A 23,366-nucleotide genomic window follows, 5' to 3' on the forward strand; every position below is an offset into this window, starting at 1 on the left:
GCCAAGGTCCCAAATATTGGCGCGCAATAAACCCTTCTGCAAAATCACTAGGGTTTTAGCACACTTCAATCCGACAAAGTTCCCGATATCTTCGTCCCCAACACAGCTGAACTTCTTCAGCTTCTATGCATGAAACTTCACACGCTTAACCCTCAAACCTCATTTGTACAATCCAATCCCATGGCCTTTTCAACTGGCATTCGTCTATTACGCTGTTACCACCACCACTTCACTTTCACTGCAATACCATCCCGCGTCTCGGGGCTCCGAAAAGCCTCGTCGGAGCTCCGGTTTCTTTCATCAGTGACTCCGCCGAGGAAGCAAGTCCGACCGGTAAGTGCCCGCCGGAAAGTCACTGAGGAAGAGGTTGGAGATGAAGGTAATGGAAGTGTTATTCTCAGAGATAGAGACGGAAATGAGGGCGGAGGAGGAGGAGGAGGAGGAGGGGAGAGAATTGTACATACCGAGCTTCACAAGGAGGCTACTGAGGCATACATGTCTTATGCAATGTCAGTGCTGCTGGGTCGCGCTTTGCCTGATGTTAGGGATGGGTTGAAGCCAGTGCACAGGCGAATACTGTGAGTTTTCTTAGTTGAGAAATGTGTGGATAGATGGAAGTACCCGAAGGGATATTGGTATTAAAGCTCATTTTGGAGGAATGGAAAAAAAATTACTCTAGTTTCGCTAGTCTTTGTTTCTTATTTTTGGTGATTCTCTAAACCAGACACATGTTACTTTATTTGGGGAAGAAATTGTAGATATGACTAGAAGCTATGCATAAATATACTCCTAAAGCAATTTTTTCTATGTCAATATAAGAAGAAGTACCTAATAACATAAAATTGTTTTGACTTATGGAAAGCGGTAATGTTTTAGTAGGGTAGAGGAGAGCAATATGATATTTCAGTTGTCCAGGCCTTGGTGATTGAAATTACTACTGAAATACACCATTGGTGTATTGTTGTCTATAAAATGTTAACTTTCTCAAAAAAAAAAAAAGCCTTGGTGATTGAATTACATGATACCTATGCTTGTGGGAGTTGACATGTATCCTATGGGATTAGAGATGTGAGCAAGTTGGCCCGGACACCACAACTATTAAAAGAAATATTACTCACTCAATTCTGAAAACGTATATGAGTAATGCATTTCCAAGTATACACCTTATCCCACTTTTGCTATGAACAAACTTTTACTCTAAAAGAATATACCCGCAAGCCTAGTCTTCCATCTGATTCATGTTGATCACGGGCAAGTGTGTAGAACTAACTTCTAGTTTGAAAGTGTGGACTAGAGGTTTGTTTGGTAGAGCTTTCTTTGCTTATATTGGATGTTTCTATAATATTTGCCTACCTATCCTTTGAATCTGTACTGGATTTATAAGTTATCATTATTTTGGCTACAGATACGCAATGCATGAGTTGGGGCTTTCTTCCAAGAAACCATATAAAAAATGTGCAAGAGTTGTTGGAGAGGTTGTAGCCCATCTCTTCTTTCTCCTACACATACATGATAAATGAATGGTTATCTGCTGGAAGTACTCTCATGCCATCCCTATTGCAAGTATCTTATTGCGTTTTTCTCCTATTTAAGGTGCTTGGTAAGTTTCATCCTCACGGAGACAATGCAGTCTATGATTCCTTGGTCCGAATGGCCCAGGTAATGTTCCAATAAATTAACTCTTACAAAAGGATTATCAATGTCCAATAGTTGTATAATAGATTCATGCTTGCAAGTATTAGTGTTGATGGTAAACCTTTAACTTTTCTTGAAGACAAATTATTTAGTGTTGGTACAATATAGAAGCTTTCTTGAGAAAGAAAAGTATATCTAACTAGAGCACAATGGATACAGATTATTCATAATGCCTTCCCAACTAACTTGGTATTGCAGCTCTTTTGAATGATCGATTAGTTGTTTGGCTCTTTTTTTTTTTTTTTGATAAATGCTTTTTGCAGAAACACCCTACCTTCCCTTTTTCATAAAGATCACCACACTCTACCTTATTAATGTCCTAAATTCATTTTCCCGTTAAACTCTAGAACCTCAGAAATCATGAGTAAGGAGTCTAGGACCAAGAAAAAATTAAAGGAGAAAAGGTAGGCTAAGTAGTTTTTTGTCGTAAAATTAACTGAAGCAGTCTGTTCTGTTGATCTTCATCTCTGAATGAGCATATATTTTGCGAGAATAAAAGCTCAGCCTCTGCCTGCTGTAAATCCAAAAATATATTCTCAATAAAAATTTACGAGTTCCGCTTTCTCAAAAAAAATAATTACGAGTTCCTGTGAGGTGTTTTTATATATATTGGGGCAAGGTGGGGTGTTGACGGGGAGAAATAGGCATGCTATCTGAAGTCAGTAGGTCATCCATTGGCAGAGAAGATTTTAGGAGATTCCAAAGAGTCAATCTATCTCTTGAAAGAGGATATGTATTTGTACATCTGAAAAAATGGGTGACAAACTGCTTTAGCTCCTCCTGTAAAATGTTAAAAGTAGTTCATCTAATGGAAAGCTTATGTAGATCTTGCTGGACAAGGTCTCTTTATAAGTTTGTTTTGGTGGTGCTCATAAAAATGAAATTGCAGGACTGGAAAGTTCCTATGACCTAAATAATCCCCGAGTATCTATATCTTGAGTTTACCATAGAACTCATCATTAAATGCTTGGGCTAGATCATTAAAGTGGATTTCCCGCATTTTCCAATTGGGATTCTGAGGGCACCCAGTATTTTTTTCTTTTTCTGCGTGGTTGGCTGCTTGGAGAGCAGTATTAGCTGTTAGAATTTGAGGAAGAGGAGCATCATACATGTCAGCTGGTGTTGTATGTGTAAATGTTCAGGAGAGGATGTGCAGCACTTACTATTACATTGTCAAGTAGGTAGCACCTTTGGTGGAGGTCCTGAACTGGTTCGGAATACAGTGGGTTTTGCCAAGAACAATAAAGGAGGTAATGTATAGCTGGGTTTTCAGAAGAAGGAGAAGAAGACCCAAGGCATGGGATGTAGTTTCACTAGCAACGAAGCAATTAATGGTTAGTTTGGATTGAGTGGAATAAAAGAGATTTTGAAGGGGTCAAAAATGATTGCACATGTGAGGAGTAGCTTCTTGTCTCTAGTTTCTTTTGGGTGTACCCATGAGGCCCTTTTTGGCATATATGATTTTGGTGACCTTTGTAGAGAACCATATTTTGGTTTTGGTTTCTCTACATTTTTATATACTACTTGTATTTGGGGATTTCCCTTCCATTAATTATATTTACCTTGTGAAAAAATTGGCCTAGGTTCTTTCTGCTCTACGTTTTGCAGTGTGCTTGGCTACTGGGTATTATTTACTTCTATTGTAAGTTTTAAAATATAATGTTTAGATTCCTAGTATTTTAGATTATTTATGAAGCTTAGTAGGGACACCCCTCCCTCTGTAATTTTGTTGTAAGTATTACTGGAATACCTTTCTGAGTATTCCTTTTGTTCATAATACAAGTTACCTTCTTAAAAAAAATATATATAATGTTTTTCAGGATTTTTCCTTGCGGTCTCCGCTCATTCGAGGGCATGGAAACTTTGGTTCAATTGATGCAGATCCTCCTGCGGCCATGCGGTACACTGAATGCCGTCTGGAAGTAGGTTAAACTCAGCTTTTATATGTTCGCTGAATCTTTGGTTGTGTTATCCATTTGAAAATCGTTGCTTCGTAATAAATCCCGAGAGACTCGAATCCTAAAGGCTAAGAGTATGTACAAATGAGACTCATGCATAGACTGTGTTTGATAGTGGTAGAGAATAAAAACTAGGATCTCCTATCTTTTCCTGAATCTAGTCAGAAATATAGGTTCTATCGCCGTTCAAAAGTCTTAAATTTTGATAAATTCAGCTATATGAGTACATAGTTCAGATAAAAATTCTCTGTCTGTTTTTCTGTGTAGCAGATTTCTTTGTCATAGTGAAACTGATGTCCGAAACCTGCATAAGTTTTTACTTCTGAAGGATCTTAATAAATGCTTATCACGTCACTAATTACTTTTTTGGCTTAAGTTTTTTTTTTAATTTTCCGGGTTATGCTTTTAAATTATTGATATTACTTCCTTGTGGGAAATAATAGTGATGAATTGTTCCAAACGGCTATGTTTATTACTGTCGTTACAATTTCATTAACATTCTCTTGGAAATATATTAAGCTCATCAATGTTTTTTTTGAAATTGGTAACATATATTAAGCTCATCATTGTTCTTTCTCAGGCACTCACTGAGGCCATGCTATTAGCAGACCTGGAGCAGAATACAGTCAGTTTCTCTCCTTAAAACGTGTAATAAGTTACTGTGGACGGATGTTATGTCTTGGGTTTCTTTACACTATGGTTGATGTGTTGCAGGTAGATTTTGTCCCAAATTTCGACAACTCTCAGAAAGAACCGTCGCTACTTCCTGCTCGTATTCCGAACTTGTTGTTAAATGGTGCTTCTGGGATTGCGGTGAATCATTGACTCACTTGTTAGCTATTTAGTATCTTTTTATGGCCCCATATTCTAATATCCTGTTTCCAGCGGGCAACTAAATTTCAGTAGCATTTCTCAAATGTGATAAGTTTTTTCCACACTCTGCTGTTTTCAGGTTGGCATGGCTACCAATATTCCCCCCCATAATCTTGGGGAGCTCGTGGATGCGCTATCTGCACTGATTCATAATCCAGAAGCCACGGTAGACATATACCTCTTGATGCATGCTCATGGATTATGGATATATCCTCTTGCCTCCTCCTTGCTTTTTTTTTTGTGTGAAATCATTTTTTGCTTTCCTTTGCAATGAAAAAAGAAGAGTGGACAGACAAGTGTTCAAAATGTTTGTTTTCTGTTATACCAATTTTATATTAATTTCCATTTTGGTTTTTGTGTTATAACCCTGGTCATCAACTTCACAACCCATTACCTTATGAAACAAAAAACATTGTTGTTTGGCTATGCTTTTAGGTGCCAAATGCTACTTTTGTACGGCTTGAAGTAAGATTCTGATTTATACATCTGGATTTGTTGTTTTCCCGTGTAGTTCATGTGTGAAGTTTATTGCCTTGCATAATAGGAGGATTATGTACATAATCATTGTCTAATTTTGAGCATTCATATACTGGGAGCTTTTATGTCTTCAGAATATAACTGAATCTTGTAATATGCAAACCTTCTTTATTCAAAATGTTCTAAGTTGTCTGTTTTGTGTTCCATTCCTTTCTGGGGGTTTGGTTGACTGTTGAAATTGGAATCATTTCATAGCTTTAGACCATTGTTTGAACACCAGAGCTTTCTATACTTAATTGTGTAAAGACTGTGATGACCGTCTTCTTGTTTTCTATCTAGCTGCAAGAACTGTTGGAGTACATGCCTGGTCCTGACTTCCCAACTGGCGGAATAATTATGGGCAACATTGGGTAGGTTTTCTGAGCTCCTACTTATTTCTCTTCCCACTTGCCACTTACTCATAAAGATGGAAGAGAACATATCATAGAGCCCTAGATTCAGCTCATGGATACTTTACATAAGCAGGAGTAGTGTTGATTTTTGTACTTTTGGATGAGCTTAGTACTTAAAATCCCCTTATTGCGACAGTTCCTTGGAAGATCCTCTAAGACTTCTGACACGTGACTGCTGTTTTGGTGGATAACACAAATCTGAAAATTGATGCATGTATGTCTAGTGTATAAATGGGTCTTAGATGTGTCTAGTCCCTTATCTTTAGTTTGCCATATTTCAGAATAGGTACCTGTGGTAGTTGTTTCTTATAATTGCCAAACATAGTCGGTTTTACCACCTAGCTTTTAGTTTTCCTTTAACAATTTATGGTTGGCTAGGGTGTCATATAGTGCTTAAAGCATCTACTCAGCTAGAAAATTGCTTGATCGTTCCTTATGCCCTTTATCTGAATGTGTTAAACAATAAATTTTATTCTCAGATGTTTGGCGGTTTGGTAATTTCATGGCTACACAGTGGAAAGGAATGAACCTAGATGTACTTATAAAAAAAGTTCATTTGGTTTGGCAATCCTTTTGTTAGAAATTCTTAGTTTATATCAGTGCTATGTTCATGGCTCTTCTGCTGCTTTTTCAATGTTTTGATAGCAATCTACTTCTTGAGAGATCATCCTTTTTTTAAGCTAGTGATAAAATTTGATAACCTGATTGTTCTCTCCTATTGGTTCGTAAGAGTTTGAGGTGCATTTCCATGCCCTTGTACTTTTTCTTGTTTTGTGAGAACTGAGAGTCCATCTTCCTAGAGATTTTCTTTTGTTTCCTTTCATTAGGAAGGTTAAGATCCCTGGAGAAATGAAGCATATGGTCTTTGATTTATGCAACATTGAACAGTGTGACCAATTATATTCTCTGTCTGTAAAGAATTTTGGAGGCATATAGGACTGGAAGAGGACGAGTAGTAATTCGAGGGAAGACTGATATTGAATTACTCGACGCCAAGACAAAACGTGCTGCAATAATTATCCAAGAGGTTCCTATCTCTGCTATTTTAGTATATTTATGTTAGAAGTGGATGTTGTTTGCAATTTTAATCTGGGTTGATATTTGCTTCTTATAAATGAAACAGATTCCTTATCAAACAAACAAAGCGTCCCTTGTTGAGAAAATTGCTGATCTTGTGGAAAATAAGGTAACTTTCTGATTAGTAACGTGTATTTTTGTTATTAAACTAGGGATTTCCTGTGATTAATCACATGTTTGGCCAAGCTTACAAAATCTACTTATTTTGAAAAGTGCTTTTTGCCAGGAGTGCTTTTCGAAAAAGTGAAAAGTACTTTTGGAGGATAGCAGTTTGTGTTTGGTAATCAAATTGTAAAACACATTTGCGGATACTAGAGCAACAATTTGTGTTTGACCAAGGTTTCAAAAAAGTTTTTTTTTTGGGGGAAATCTTCTTTTTTCAAATTATGAAAAACACCTTATGCCACATTATCAAAAAAAATGAAAAGCAACTTATGCTACGACTCAGAAGCACTTACTTTTCCTAAAGCCTTTTTCAAACACCTCAACTCTGTAAAATAAGCACTTCCTTGAAAATACACACACTGTTGGCTCCCCAAACAGGCTATTAGTTGGTGCAACTCCAGTTGGCTCACATGTTCGCATGAGCCTGCTTCTCTACCCTTCTCCCACTTATATACCAAGCTCCTTCCGGAAGAAGAGAACAAATGTTCAATGTGTTAGGTTGGTTAGTGCCACTAACTTAGTGGCATATGTTATTGTTTCCCTTCTCCACTTATTACCTGTCTCTTTGTGTAAGAAGGAAAAAATCCACTTACTGATATACTTTACTCTGATGAGCAATGCATATTGTTGTCTTTTCCTTTCTTTCAGAAGAATAAACTTGTTGTGCTTTTCTCATGCACCCTTGTTATCTTGATATCCTTCCTTTCTGACATATCTGCTATTTGATTTTAAAAAATGATCTTGCCTGTTTTATCTGTGCATATAATAAGTCAATGCTAAGTAGATGCTTGCTGCCATGGCCACAGTGATACCATGTAGTGGGGCTACATGACCACCTAGATGTCACTTATTGTGCCTATTTGGTCTCCGTCCATCCTCTGTGAACCAGTTGTTGGTGGGAGGTGGCATGTTGGAATTAGCCGAAGTGCCCGCAAGTTGGCCTGGACACCACAGTTATCAACAAAAATAATTACAGGGGCTAAATGGACTGGGAAATTGTGGATTTTTTACTGTTTATTCTGTATACAACTACTATTGACTCAACAAAGGGATAGTTGCACCGGGGGAAAAGCTTCATCTATCCCATCAATAGTGTGCTTAATACAGAAGTTCTGGCCAGAACACTAGGAGGTAAGGTTGGGGAGCTTCCAACTACTTACCTAGGTATGCCTTTGGGAGCTGAAAGCAAGTCCAAAGGCATATGGAATGGGGTCCTGGAGAAATGTGAAAAGAGACTCACCAACTGGAAGAGTCAGTACTTGTCCTTGGGAGGAAGATTGACTTTAATTAACAGTGTGATGGATGCATTACCCTCTTATATGATGTCAGTCTTTCCTATGCCTGCCAATGTATCTAATAGCATTGATGCTCTTAGAAGAAATTTCTTATGGCAAGGCAGTGAAGATAAGAAGAAGTTTCGTCTTGTTAAATGGAAGGAACTGATTGTGAGTAAAAATACCGGAGGCCTAGGCATAAGAAATCTGAGGAAACAAAACCAGAGTCTAATGATGAAGTGGTTGTGGAAGTTTGCAAATGAAGATAACATGCTCTGGAAAGAGGTCATCACAGCAAAATATGGCATGGAAGATAAATGGATGACTAAAATTATAAGTACTCCATATAAATGCACTGTATGGAGGGCAATCAGAAACCTATGGCCAGTGCTATATCACAGAACCAAGGTAGAAGTGGGAGATGGGTCAAAGACATCCTTCTGGGAGGATAAGTGGAATGGGTCTGTCCCTATGAAACAGTTGCATCTTGAATTGTTCATTTTATGCCAACATCAACAGGCCACTGTGGCTACAATGTGGACTGGACAAGGATGGAATTTGTTCTTAAGGATGAACCTTCAGGATTGGGAGATAGACAAAGTGGCAGAATTTCAAGATTCAGTAGGATCTTTCAGCAACCTCACCAAAAAGGACTTATTAGTTTGGCAGAATGACACCAAAGGTCAATTCTCAGTAAATTCAATTTATAAGGAACTCAAGAAGAATGCTGGACAGGAGATGGAATGGCCATGGAAGAGCATCTGGAAACCAAAAGTACCCTACAAAGTAAACTGCTTCATGTGGTTATTGACAAAAGAAGCGGTTTTGACTAATGAAAATCTAAAGAAAAGTGGCTATCAGTTGGCTTCTAGATGTACTTTATGTGAAGAACATGCTGAGACAATTAACAATCTTTTCTTGCATTGTACATGGACGGAACAATTATGGAGAATGTTCATCTGTCTAAAGGGGATAAGATGGGAGAAACCAGGGAGCATTAAAGGAGTCCTGAGCAGCTGGAATAGAGATGGCAATGCTTCTGACAAGGAGAAGAGATGGAAACTTGTCCCAGCATGTATTTGGTGGACAATCTGGAAAGAGAGAAACAACAGGAGTTTTGAAAATTGGCAGAATAGCTTACAGAAGATCAAGATGGACTGCTTAGCTCTTTTCTATTTTTGGTGTAAACAAGATGTATTAACTAGGACAGAAGACATCTTTGATGTGCTAGATTATTTTTTTGATAAGATAAGTGGTATTAATAACAGCATCAGGAAGATGCAAAATTTACAAGATATGGCATTTGAGCTTACAAAAAAATCTCTGGCTAACTATACAAACTATCTAAGCCAGAGCTAATGAGTTAGTAAAATCCTGAAGTTGTTCTGCATTAACAGCAGGATACAAGTTGGTCCAACTAAACAAATTTTCAGTGCACCTAGTCTTCAAAATGCCTAAAGCAGTTGACTCTCCATCAAAACATCTCTTGTTCCTCTCTAACCAAATACACCAAAAAATACAAGCAAGTATCATAATCCAGATCTTCTTGATGGCTTTGTCAACTTTCCATAGACTCCAACTCTCATATGCATCCTTAACAGCAGTTTAGACTAAGAATATTTTATTCTGTAAGTTGTAACACTTTTGAAGGGGAACTACACTTTTGTTGTAGTATACCTGTGGATATATAGACTAAAGTTACCAGTTTAAAAAAAAAAGGGACAGACAGCCAACAGAGAATTTGAGGTAGATGTTTTAGCAGTCTCATGCAGAAATATGATAGATGATAAATTCCATTGAAGGCACTTTGGAATCTTGAAGCACTTAATGGTTACATTTTTCTATGGTTATCAACATGGGAGTCCATTTTTACCGTGGGCAGTCTACAAAAATGAATAAGCTATATAGTAGATGGTTTGCTTAAATGAGGCATGGTCAATGGGGATTCAAATAGCCAACCCCAACTTGGTCGGGATGAGGCATAGTAGTTGTTGTTGTATAGAGTAGCTGGTGTTGCTTTTCTTATTTTTGTTGACTGCTAGTTATTTCCATCTGGTGTAAAGGAGCTCCTTAAGCAATAATATTCTATGTTTAGAGAATTACCCTCTCTCTCTGACACGGCTTTTTATGGGGAGCAGAATCTCTAACACTTTTGAAGAGTGCAGATTTCTTTAGGGAAGCATCCCTGTTTCTCTTCCTTCTTTTGTGGGGAATACACATGCCATCTATACTTGATGTATATCAAAATTCACACCATCTCCCTTGATATATACTGATTCTGCAATGTTGTTACCTTGGTTCTTAAACTTCGACACAAATCAAATTTCTTAGCCTATTGTAATTGTAACGTTCTATAAGCATGGGGTCCTTACTTTCCTAAATTTAGTGTCTAAATATGTAGTTTCAGCAGTTCTTTTAAAGTTTGTTTGAATCTTCATTAGTAATACACATAGCTTTGCTGGTATGTGCTCTTATTTTCTAAGTTCATCTGATATCTTGATTTGGTCAAGAGTTGAACACAGCACCTGATTTGTTTTGGTTCCCTTTCTTGCCAGACTTTGGAAGGAGTAAGTGATATCCGTGATGAGAGTGATCGATCAGGAATGCGTGTAGTCATTGAGGTAGTGAGAACACTAACATTCCCCCTTTCCCCAATTTGTCCATGTCATCATATTCCATGGCTCATTTGTAATGATTAAATATTTTTTTTAAAATGTATTAATGTTTAGCACTGATTGACGTTTGGCTTTTAATTGTTTTCCAGCTTAAAAGAGGGTCTGATCCAGCCATCGTGTTGAATAATCTTTACCGTCTTACTGCTCTGCAATCCAGTTTTAGTTGCAACATGGTCGGGTAAGTGATTATCACCCCCTTTAAGAGGCTATATACTTTGTTTGCAAAAGAAGGAAACTCCAGCATCTGGATCAGTCTGTTACAATAAGATTTCCCCCTGTAACCAATTGCATGATAGAGGCGTTTTCCCCTATAGACTGCCCCAAAGTCCTATGATATCAATATCAGAGGCGTTGAAAGTTATTCTTCAAGAAGTATAATAATAGCTTTCCGCCTCTTGATTTCTGTTTTTGCTGCTTTTTTTTTTTTGGTAAATGATAAGGGTCAATTTTACTGATGTCTTCAGCACTAAGATGGTGCTAAAGAAGTAAACTCCAAAAAGCAAGAAAGCAAAAGTGTTCCTGTCTCTCTGTGCGTGGAACCCACAAAATATATCAAGGTTTCCATATCAATTACTAGGTCCATATTACACTGGAAAGCAAACTGAACAGTCAACTTTCTTTATTTTAGTTAATCTCTTCTGACATTCAAGCTAAAATATTAAGCTTCATATGATAGCTCTAGACTATTATGCTCTCTCTGCTTGAAATTTCTTCTCCATGCCTGACTCTTGGCATAGTTAATTGAACACGAGACATTTTTGAGTTCTCTTGTTCTCCAAGGTTTTGGTGTACTGTCCGACTGCGATGTACTGCCAGATGCATTTTCAGTTTCCAGCTTTTATCACTTTTATCAATAGTATTAATGACGTTTTGACATATTCTTATTTGAGCAGAAGTCAATTTATCTTCTTTTCTCTTGACATATTTGCATTAATGAAAATGTTTGTCCATGAAAAAAAAGTACTTGCATTTATTAGTCCTCTATAGGTAATAGTAGGCTGAAGATGCCCCTCTTAATAATTAAGCTGATATTTATAGCATACTAATGGCATATGAAATGAAGTTGGTTGCAACTGAGTTCTCAAAATTTGACATTATTAACTAGTATATGTCCATATGTTGCTTGACTGTAATGAATTCTACGTTGCTCACAGCCATCCATACTTGTTTCATACCTCTACCTAACTACTTATCACTCAACATTTCTTCAGTATTCTCAATGGTCAACCGAAGCTGATGGGGTTAAAGGAATTGCTCCAGGTGACAAATGTTTCCTATAATATGATGAATGGTCTGTATGTATATAATTTCACTTTCCATTAAAGACTGTTTAAGCATGATTGTGTAAGTTTTGCCTTTTCTGTAATCATCTCTATTTTTCTCCTTTTGTTTCTTTCTTTCCGTCCAAAATTGATATAATTCACCTACATTTTGTCTTCTGATATCTTAATGTTATTTGTTTGATGTCCCTTGATAATTACAATCAAGGTGATCTTTGACTTGTATCATCAATGCATTAATTGTTATACCTTTTTGTTTCTGGCAGGCATTTTTGGATTTTAGATGCTCTGTTGTTGAAAGGCGGGCTAAGTATAAACTTTCACAAGCACAAGAAAGAAGCCATATTGTTGAGGTATGTTAGTTTGTCCTTTTCCCCCCTCTTTGATCAGAAGTCTTAACAACAACAACATACCCTGTGTAATCTCACAGGTGGTGTCTGGGGAGTGTAGTCTGTGTAGAGTATACGCAGACCTTACCCCTACCTCGTGGAGGTAGAGAGGCTATTTCTGTTAGACCCTTGGCTCAAATAAAGCATATCAGAGCAATTTGAAAAAGAAAGTCCAGAAGTGAAGAAGACATGGCAAATAATAGGGAAATATTACTAGTATTCTGAAAAAAAGGAACAGTAACAACAACAACAACATGCCCAGTGAGATCCCACTGTTAGAATTAAAAAAAGGAACAGTAACAAAAACAAATATTGCAACAACCAAAGCACTTCATCAGAAGCTGTACAATGTTAGAATTAAAATACTAGAAGCGTAAAGTTCTTAAGCTATATATTGCTCACATCAGACAAATATCATATGAGGATTGTGTTTGACACCTAGGAATAGGTGGGTCTTGTACTCTCCATTTTATCTTTATGGTAATTTGCTTTTCTTATTTCTCTACATGGTGTCTGAGCCTCTACTATCTTTAAAGAGGCCTAAACAGGTTCTGCCTACGAGAAGGCAGGCTTACGCCAGTTACCAGGAAAAAAGTTCTTTTCCATTCTGTAATTTCCTTCTCGGGATCGTTCCTTCTTCCAGTAACCATTTGATGGCAAGTGCCTATTTCTGATCACTTTTCTGGAAGTGCCATACTTTTTTTCCTGCGACAGTTTTGGCAAAAATGCCTCTTGCCGGACTCTGGTCTGGCAGCAAATTTTCCTATGAAATTTTGGCAATTGAAACTTTTTGTTGAGTTTCTCTGTCGTAAGGACATTTAGGTGATTTTCTGACAGTTTTTCAAGCAACCATTCCTGTAACTATTTACTTCTCTTTTTCAAGTATCTTTAACAAATAAACTCTAGTTGGTTTACAGTCTTTGGGAGAGCGTGTTAATAAGTCTCTAGAATGCTAGGGTCAGAACATTTGAAAGCTTAAGGTTTTTAGGTTAGATAGTCATATATTGGACAAATTTTATATGAGTAGTTTCAATTTACTTCTCTCAAAAATCAGTATGTGTTTGGCCCGTGTAAATAGGTATATCTTTATTCTATCAAGTCATCTAGACATCTGATGATTTATTGTACCTCCATAATACATTATTAACAATTTAGATCTCTTTTCTCTTTAGAAGTTTTGGGCATAACTCAACTCTCAAGTGAAATATGCTGAATTTATGAATAAAGGTGCTGATATACCCCCTCCTTCCACTGTTGTGATTTAAGGGTATTATAATTGGACTTGATAACTTGGATGAGGTCATCAATACAATCAGAAAAGCATCAAGCCATGCGCTCGCAACTGCCAATTTGAGAAAAGGTAACAGTATTACTGACATATTATCTTCATGTTGCTAGATTTTTCACTATCGCCTGCTCATAGTTGTGTTGGAAATTGTATTTGCCTTTCTTTTATAATTTTCTAACAGCAGGAAATCACTGCCAAAATTTCTTATCAACTTGCTCTTGCAGAATTTGAATTGACTGAAAAACAAGCTGAAGCTATATTAGATATAAGCCTGAGAAGGCTTACAGCACTCGAGGTATGTCATAAGGCTGCATTTGCAAATTTGATGATGGGTGCTTTAGTTGTTATTGAACTCCATCCAACATTCTGTTTCTGTATCGGTAATGCAGAGAAATAAATTTGTTGATGAGGGGAAATCTTTGAGAGCGCAAATTTCCAAGTTAGAGGAACTTTTGTCTAGTAAGAAGCAAATACTCCAGGTAGCCTCATGAGAACTGGTTTTTCTTTTTTTTTATCAAGCTTAGATATGATCTTCTATCATTTTGTTTTTTTTGAAGAATCAAGATGCCAGATGTTTGTCTATTTATTGGTTGTTATTGTACCATTATTTGTCAAGAAGTCAAATTTATGTTCCTTCCACTCGTACATAATTTTTTTAACAATCTAATAGAAATACCCAGCTTACAAAATACAGTATAGAAGCGACCTGTTACTACTGTCTAGCAAGTTAATTCATTTCGGATATTGCTCCTTTTCTTCATTTGTGTTTGTCAGCAATTTAGGGGTGGGGCGGGGTGCTTCTGTTAGGTAGTATATTGATATTTTGATTGTTCACCTCCTTTTACAATACCATTCAGATATAATGTAGTGATACTCAATTACCTTGTTAGTTGACATTTGTCTCCTTGCTTTTCAATTTTTGCAATATGAACAACCAGTTGATTGAAGAAGAAGCACTTGAAATAAAGGACAAGTATTTCACTCCGAGGCGTTCACAGTTAGAGGATACAGACAGCGGTAATCTTGAAGATATAGACGTGATTCCGAATGAAGAAATGCTACTGGTAATCAACCTGTGCGCTGTCTAGGTTTCAAGGTTTTGTGTTACTTTTTTCCTTTCCACTTTGTTTTTATTTCTGTTGCTCCTTCATTTCAGGCAATTAGTGAGAAGGGCTATGTTAAACGGATGAAACCTGACACATTTAATCTACAAAATCGCGGGACAATTGGCAAATCAGTTGGTAAATTAAGAGTAAATGATGCCATGTCTGATTTCCTTGTTTGCCGGGCCCATGACAAAGTTCTCTATTTTAGGTAAACTTGCTTTCACCTTTTTTACCTACGTTTACTAGATTTTTTCAGCATATAAAATGGAGCAAAAATATAATTGTTTTTCCGACAATTTTTGCTTTCCCAACTTATATTTATGGAAGAGGGAACTTGGTTTGAGTGGATTTTGTATCCTTACAATCCTGTTACATTGTCTCATTAATTACATCATTGTTATCCCTCAATATATTTTATTCAGTTCTATGTTAGTGGATGACTTTGCCAATGATTGGCATGCGGATGTTCTTATTTCAGTGTTTGTTTTGATAATTGGCAGTGATAAAGGTACCGTGTACTCTTCTCCAGCTTACAAGATTCCTGAATGCAGCCGAACTGCAGCCGGCACTCCTTTAATTCAGGTACAATATTTACCATCTACAGAAAGCTTGACTTGTTGCCTTCATTCCTAATTTCTCATTCTTTCCCTTGATCAGATATTGTCCTTGTCTGATGGCGAGAGAATAACTTCAATTATTCCTGTGAGCGAATTTGCGGGAGATCAGTATCTTGTGATGCTTACTGTGAATGGATATATCAAAAAAGTATCATTGAACTATTTTGCCTCTATTAGGTCTACAGGAATAATTGCGATTCAATTGGTTAGTCAGCTCTTTTCTTTCCTTTGAATTAGGATTCTTGGTCCCAAAGCAAGCTCAGACATGATACTTTGATCTGACAGGTCCCAGGTGATGAATTAAAATGGGTGAAATGTTGCTCAAATAATGATTTTGTTGCAATGGCTTCACTAAATGGAATGGTGATTTTAACGCCTTGTGCAAATGTAAACTCTCTTGTTCTTTTATTTCATGGGTACCTTGTTTTCAGTCTTTGTTATTGTTTGTTGTGCTGCTGTGCCAAAATACAAAATAAATTGGTGCTTCGGTTCATGCAGAAACAAGTTTGTTCTTGGCATAAGATTCTATTACAGGATCTGAATCAAGTAATATTTGTACTTATTCTAATCAGCAAACTGGGTATACTTAATCTGTGTGTGTGTGTGGAGGGAGAGAGAGAGAAAAAGCAAGGGTCGCCTACCTGTCGTACATAGCTGCAGTTTTTGTACTTAATCAGTTGAGGTACATACATAATTTGAAGTGAGATTATTTAAAGAAAGTAGAAAGTTTGCTTTCTCATGGTAGATGGAACATAAATGTCTGAAATAGATTTATTTTTGCATCTCTTCGGTGAGATCTTTTTTGTTGGTAAATGGTAACCCATGCGATTCTTTTTGTGAGTTAAGGGAATTGAGATAGTGGAAGTCTCTTGTGCTGGATGATGAATAGAGAGCTGTCTTGTAAGGATATTTAAAGGGTTCCAATGCTGTGGTTGGGGGTATTGATGGTTTGGTTCAGTTTTTCCCTAGAAGGAAACAAAACCAATCAAGTGGGTTTTTGTTGCTTTGGTTTTTGTTAGTTTATTCGGTTTTTGTTGGGCCTTTTATAAAATACATGACAATATTTTTACCTTTGTCAAAAAATACATGACGATATACTTCCAAACACATATTAGGTTGACTATATATTATTTTTTTTTTGGTAAAAGTAACTAATGATATTAGAAAGCATCAAGAAGATGCAAAGTTACAAAAGCACAGTGCAAGAAAACTGCTCCAAACAGAAGTATATGGAGCTAGCTTGGCAAAAACCTGTGAAACAGTCAAAAGGGAACTCTACTACTCTATACTGTACTAGAGGACTAACAAAATCCAAAAAGTTATCCACACTGTTTACATTGGCAAAAAAGTGCCAGCTAAATAAACCAGCTAGACATTTGGCTTTAAGAGTGCAAAAAGAGGTTGATATTCCATTAAAACATTTGTTGTTTCTCTCCTTCCGTAGGCTCCAAAAAATGGCTGCTGGGATCATTCACCAGATATTTCTAATGGATTTGTCAAGTCTTCTCAATAACCAGCTGGCATAAGCATCCTAGACATTTAGGTTGACTATATTCCAACAATAGTACCAAATCAAATACTCTTTGAGAAAAAAAGGAAATATATAATCAAGTTATATATGCAGCTTCCTCCAAAAAATCTTATGTGTTGTCCAAGAATTTAGGTATTTTCAAGGAACTAAAAAATTTCTTTTAATGAACTTCTTGTCTAATAAAAATTAAAGATCTAGTTGTGATATACCAAGATATGTTGATGTCAATTGAATTAAACTATGATGAATAACTAAATGACCCAGATAAATTATTTTGAACATGAAATAGATTTTTGGAATTATCAAAATAAAAAAAAATTCTAATCAAATTAGAAAGTAAAGGCAAAAAAATTGAATTACTATAGAGGCAATCACCTAGATTACGAAGCTAGAGTGCAAAAGATTAACGAACATTAATGTGGATTGTTTGGAAAGAGAAATATGAGAGCTTTAGAAGTAGAGTCGAGTTTCTCCCGGCTGAGTAGTCTCTGTTCTCTTATTTTCTTTTGGTGCACATATAAAGTTCCTGGTTGTATAGACTATTGGGCAGAGTTTGTAGATAACCATATTTTATCGTAGATTCTTTATCTTTTGGTATACGGTATACCCCTTGTATTTAACTAGTTATGGCCATGTTTATGAATGAAAGCACTTTTACTTGATAAAAAGAAGGGCATTGTATAGTTTGCAGCTGTCTTCAGAGATCTGGTTCCCCTTTTCCTTTTTTGTTTTTCTCGCTTTTGGATTGTGATAAATATATGTTTTACTACTTAGGTAAGTACTTACATGTGCACACTTTCTAACTTCAATCTTATTGTGGATTTATTTCTATAATGAAGTAGGTAAGAGTGTTGGTATCACTTTTTTATTCTACGTCTACCTGTTACTGGAGTTATTCTTGATTCTTCTGATAATTTATTTTCCTTCATTTACTGTTAATTTCTGCTCAGATAAGAGCTCTTGGTAGAAATACTAGAGGCTCTGTTGCCATGAGACTAAAAGATGGGGATAAAGTGGCTAGCATGGACATTATACCAGATGCTTTGCAGAAGGAACTGGACATGACCTTGGCAGTTCATCAAAGAAAGTAATCTTTCATCTATCACTCTGTATATCCTAGTTGTCTTGATTGTTGTTTAAGGCTAGCTTGAGACCCGGTTAAGCCTGAAGTAATATGGAAACCAGGTCGGGTGACTTGTTATGGTTTCGTTTTGCTGAAATTGATTTAGTGTGAATAAAGCAGGTAAAAGGGTGTTTGATTTTGTAGTACATCATCTAACTTTCTTTAAAATCTTTTTTTGAAAAATTTGTAATTTGTAATCCTCTATATTAAGGGCAATGCTGACCACCTCCAAAAAACTATCAACAATGAGCCTAGGAAACGCAAACTAATTACAAGGATCCTAGGAAATCTACTGAATTACATCATCTATTTTTCCTTCTTTACACCAAAAATGGAAGTTTGCAATATAGTTCTCCTTTATCTTCTGCATGGAGTTAAATCTGTCCTCAAAGCACCTTCGATTCCTTTCCTTCCAAATTGTCCACTAGATGCAGGAAGGAATTACTCTCAACCATCTCTTCTGTGATTTGCTATCTCCTCTTCTAATCCAAGTACTGAGTAGGTCTGATATATGTTCAGGCATGGTCCATTTGACTCCTGTGAGGTTAAATAAAAGGGACCAGAGTTGAACAATCACCTTGCAATGCAGAAAAAGGTGGTTGTTTGTCTCTGCTTACCTTAGGGCTATCTGAAACTTCCTCTTCTGTAAAGCTTCATGTGTTAGGGAGTCTTGCTTGATCACTTTCCAGGAGGAGCATTTAACCTTAGTTGGAACCAAGCATTTCCACACCTTATCCATGGGCCCATGCTGCCTCCAGCTTGACCCATGATTTCCAGCTTATACAATCAACCCATCAGTATTATGTTTCCATCTAAGGGAATCTGGAACTGGAAATAATCCTCTGAATTTGTCAATTTCCTTCAAAAGATATTCTTTAAAATCCTTTCAAGTTATGATCTTTGCTTTGTCTTTGATCTTTGTGGATCTTCTGTTTTTTTGTACTTCCTTTTTTCTTGGAAGAGGAAGAATACAGTTTTAAATTTGTGAAGGAGTGCATGTAGAAAAAAAGAGGATGAGAGTGTATCCCTTGAACTTCACTGTTTCACACCAGAATGCAGCATTTCGGCTTTGGAACCGAAGCGTTCTCAGCTACTTCATTATTATTTGTGTTCTTTACCTTTTCAAAGCTAAGAAACTCAACCTAAGCTACCAACCCAACCCGCCAAAAAAAAAAAAAAAAAAAAAACTTAAAACTCATTTCTTTCAGTCAAAGTAAAAGTGCTCAACATCTTTCTTTTTGTCCCTTGTCCTCAGTTCTTAATTTAATTCTCACTTGATAAAAATAATATGTTGGATACATAGTGTTTTTCTAAGGAAACTTACTAAGAGAATCTGGTCACACAAAAGAAAGAAATTCAAGGAATAGCGAAAATGGTACTTAATGATAATTAAAGGAAAATCAATTGGAAGTAGGAGAGAATTTGTATATGAAGAGTTCGCTCATTCTTTTTGTGGAAAAGGGAAAACGGTTGCCCTCTGACAAAATTACAAAAAAGAGGTCAGTTACCATTGTCAATTAAAATTACAAAAAAGAGGAGGAAGGAAAGAAATGGTTAAGTTGTACTACTGCATCTTATTGATGCCTTTTAATGAATTTCTCTTACTTCATCAAAAAAAGGAAAGAAATGGTTGTGTGAATGAGAGCGAACATACATGCAAGTGAAATGGCTATTGGGAGTTTGGGACTCACCATGCCACACAACTAACTAGAAGAAAGCTTTTCTCAAGTATTGTTGGTTGTGTCCCACATCAAAATAAAATTTCTTTTCTTCAAGAGGGTAGCACCAGACATTATATCTTGTTGGCAAATGATATCTCAATTATTAATAAAACGTTAGAAATTATTTTTTTTCTGATTACGCATTAACAACTAGAAATTTAGTTTAAAAAACTAGTCACTATAGAAATGAAAATACATCTTTTCATTTTAATCAGAAACTGAAGTTGGTTTTTACTTCACATAATTTACTTCAACTGTGGTTTCTTTTTAATTATCTCTCCATTAATTAGTGTGTTTATAGTTTTTTTTTTTTTTTGCATTATACATTTTTTTCCATCATTAGTGCCTTTGTTTGCTGAAGTTAACGCTTTACTTGTAGTTTGCACTGTTAGCACTGACGGGTACTCTTCTATGCTTTTTGCATCTCTGGTAGTCTCTAGGTTGATTTTGTCCCCTAGGCTGCTTCTTCTAACATCATCGGCTCTCCAAAAATGATTATTATTACCAGCATGTCTTGCCTATTTGTTGCCCAAAAAAACAGATGTCTTGCATCAATTGTTTTGAAAGCCTGCCTTATTTTTCTATTGCTCTTTGATTTGTTTGTAACACTCTCTTTATCTTCAATATGCTGTGTACTAGTAGAAGGAGCATGAATGGCCCATGGCTGCTGTTTGTGTCAGAAAGCGGTTATGGGAAACGAGTTCCAGTTAGCAGATTCCGCGCATCACCTTTGAATAGAGTCGGTTTAATTGGTTACAAGGTACACCATAATGCTATAAGCGAAAGTATAATCAAAGATAAAAATCCTTATCACTGCCTTTCCTCTCTTCGTAGGAAAAAGGAGGGAGGTTAATTTTTATTATCTTTGTTCAGCTTAGTCAACTAATACGTCTGATGCATTTATTCAGTTTTCATCTGAAGATCGCCTGGCAGCAGTATTCGTAGTTGGATTCTCCTTTGGAGGTACCGTAATCCTTTGCATTCTTCTGCGTAGTTTGAATGTTTTGAATACTAGCAGACTTCAAATATTGTGGTAATAATAAATAATTGAAACGCTTTAAGCAGAAGATGGTGAGAGTGACGAGCAAGTTGTTCTTGTGAGCCAGAGTGGAACGGTGAATCGCATAAAAGTTCGGGACATATCTATCCAGTCCCGGTATGCGAGGTATGTCAGTGTCCTGTAGCATTTGTCTTCTTTGATCTGTAGTGCTATAGTTTGTTTTTCAAGTATACAATTTCTGCAGTAGTACATTCTTGGGATGCTGATTACCTTTTTATTAGAGTGCCTACAGGCTAAAGATCTATTTGTTGTTGTTGCCAGGAGTCTTATTGTCCTTGGTTCTTTCATAGGGATGTAGTTTGACTATATTTTAATACCATCTTGAGTTCTGTGAAAGCTCAAAATCATTTTAGGCTAGAAGCTTGGGTCAGTTGGCTTGCTCGAAAACTAATATTTAAATGATTTAACATCAGCCAACAAAAGACCCAGAAAAGTTGATGAGTGAAAAAGAAAAAGGGGTTTGTGCATAGGAGAGTGATAATGGTGGAAACTAAGGGGTCATTTGGTAGAGTGTATAAAAATAATGCTAAATAGAATGTATTAGTAAAGCTTGCATAAGTAATGCTTGTATTAGTTATACATAAAATATTTTTTATGCATTGTTTGATTTGATGTATTAAGAAAAGTATGTATTGTATAAAAATATTTATTTATAAAAGCTTCCTCCACAATTATGACGGAAAAGGTGTAAAAGTGCTTTTGAAGGGTAATTGGGTCTTTAACAATGCTAATGCATGTATTAAATCATTTGCATTACTAATACCTAGAAATCCAAAGTGTAACTTTTTTTTGAGATTGGTAACTGAAAACCATATTTACATAATGAACTCTAAAGGCACTGTCCTATCCCTATAATAATGAGTCTAAAACATCAATGATAGAGACTGCCATTTAGAATACAATTCAGTTTTACTTGCTGCTTATTACTCTCCCTTTTCCCAAAAACTCCTAAGGTTTCTCTCTTTCCAGATAGTCCACCAAATAGTAGCAGGAATGATTCTCCAGTTGCTTCTGTTCTTTGCTTGTAATCCTGCTACTTCCCTACTGTATAAGGCCCCCTGCCATTCTACCAGGCATGACCCATGAGATGTTTTGAGCCTTAGAATAGACTCCACAATTGGCCAGTGACCTTGCACTGGATGAAAAGTGATAGACTATTTCTGCAGTTAACCCACAAAAAAACATCTAGAGCACAGTGTAATCCCCCTCTTCATCAAATTCTCCTGTGTCAACACAGCTTACTTAGCCAGCAACCATTTAATCTTGGTGTTTGGTTTGAATTCATACCATAGTGATAGGATGGATTCCATAAACTAACACCATAGAGAGTGGTAACTTCCTTTGTCATCCAATTGTCACTTTCTTCATATTTTGCTTTTATGACTAAGCCCCATAAATTCTGATTATCGTTGGAATAAATATCATTATTTCTTAAGAAATTTAAGTCCATCTCTTGTACATATTCTGTACCTCCACTGTACGTTTTAACAAAATAACTCGCCACGAGAAAAAAAGTCAGACTGATTGTCATGGTATCCAAATAACTGGAGATATATAATATTACATCATCTAAACTTCATGAGTCACAAGCAACTAGACATTAACTCTGTGGTACTGGTTTTCTGTTTTCCCCTTGTATCTACTGAAGAGAAACAAGATGCAGCCTAGAGGGGCTACGGAAGCACTCTATATTGTTCTCTATTTCACAAATGGAAATCACCTAGATTTCCTTAAATAGCTTAGTTGCACATAATTTCATTTGTGATTGAGTTATGCTGAATAACTTCATAAGAAAATGACTGTATTACGGAGAAACAATAGTACACTGAAGTGCTTTTGGCTTCTGATCAATATCTCAGGTGTTTATTTTTTTGCTTAATATCTCAGATATTACTTAGTCTCTAATATATTCTCTCATACCATTCTCCAGAGGAGTAATTTTGATGCGTCTTGAGCATGCTGGGAAAATTCAGTCAGCCTCGATGATCTCAGCAGCAGATGCCGATTCAGATTCAGATCCTGAAGTGGAAGATGCAGCAGCAGTAGAAGCATAGTGTCCCTACATTTGACCTATATAACGTGCAGGTTATTTGCAGCGTGAGTAGCTGTAGGATGATGGGTTTTGTACAGCTGATGATGTAATCTTGTAGATACACTTCTGTACTTCTCTAAATATCCCTCTTTGATGGTTGCTGGGGAGATCTATCAGTTTTTACCCGATAGGGAGGATCTAATCTGTGTCAATTGTTCTAGTCTCTAGTTCTTCTGCCTGCCTACCCCCATTCAAAGATATAAGGTAGGTAGTTTAGATCATCGTGAAATGGTTACTATAATTAGGGGTCATTTGGTAGAGTGTATAAGAATAATGCTTGCATTAATTATACATAGATTATTTTAATGCATTGTTTAGTTTGATGCATTAAAAAAATTATTTACAAAGATACCCTTGACTTTTATGGTGGAAAAGATGTAAAAAAGGTTTTGAGGGGTAATTGGGTCTTTTATCATATTAATGCATGCATTAAAACCATTGCATTGATAATACCTAGATATACATGGTATTAGCAATGAACACCTTAATACACAATAGCGTGTATAACTAATG

General features: G+C 36.3%; 1 protein-coding gene across 2 annotated transcripts; it reads left to right on the plus strand.

Moving 5' to 3' along the window:
• On the plus strand, positions 1-23,016 carry LOC125815599 (DNA gyrase subunit A, chloroplastic/mitochondrial). Of its 2 annotated transcripts, none has more exons than XM_049495106.1 (27): positions 1-578; positions 1,406-1,475; positions 1,594-1,659; positions 3,516-3,617; positions 4,234-4,278; positions 4,368-4,466; positions 4,606-4,692; positions 5,343-5,413; positions 6,374-6,482; positions 6,579-6,641; positions 10,527-10,592; positions 10,736-10,824; positions 11,858-11,906; positions 12,193-12,279; positions 13,582-13,675; positions 13,828-13,898; positions 13,993-14,082; positions 14,542-14,667; positions 14,760-14,917; positions 15,210-15,291; positions 15,367-15,531; positions 15,612-15,713; positions 17,808-17,944; positions 20,341-20,461; positions 20,610-20,664; positions 20,767-20,866; positions 22,692-23,016. In XM_049495106.1, the coding sequence occupies exons 1-27, from the start codon at positions 130-132 to the stop codon at positions 22,813-22,815; spliced, it is 2,877 nt and encodes a 958-aa protein (XP_049351063.1). In that variant the 5' UTR covers positions 1-129; the 3' UTR covers positions 22,816-23,016. The 2 variants fall into 2 exon arrangements, with proteins under 2 accessions (XP_049351063.1, XP_049351064.1); XM_049495107.1 differs by having other exon boundaries at positions 20,347-20,461.
• The last annotated feature ends 350 nt before the right edge of the window (positions 23,017-23,366 follow it).

The sequence above is a fragment of the Solanum verrucosum genome, unplaced genomic scaffold (genome assembly GCF_900185275.1).
Source record: "Solanum verrucosum unplaced genomic scaffold, falcon-dt-bn FXZP01000261.1, whole genome shotgun sequence".
Classification (NCBI taxonomy): domain Eukaryota; kingdom Viridiplantae; phylum Streptophyta; class Magnoliopsida; order Solanales; family Solanaceae; genus Solanum; species Solanum verrucosum.

What these genes read in the sequence shown, in the direction of transcription:
- LOC125815599 (XM_049495106.1), top strand. Translation starts at nt 130, where the DNA reads ATGAAACTTCACACGCTTAACCCTCAAACCTCATTTGTACAATCCAAT. An exon ending in GAATGCGTGTAGTCATTGAG is followed by an intron (nt 10,593 to 10,735) that starts GTAGTGAGAACA and finishes ATTGTTTTCCAG; the next exon opens with CTTAAAAGAGGGTCTGATCC. An exon ending in AACTGCCAATTTGAGAAAAG is followed by an intron (nt 13,676 to 13,827) that starts GTAACAGTATTA and finishes TTGCTCTTGCAG; the next exon opens with AATTTGAATTGACTGAAAAA.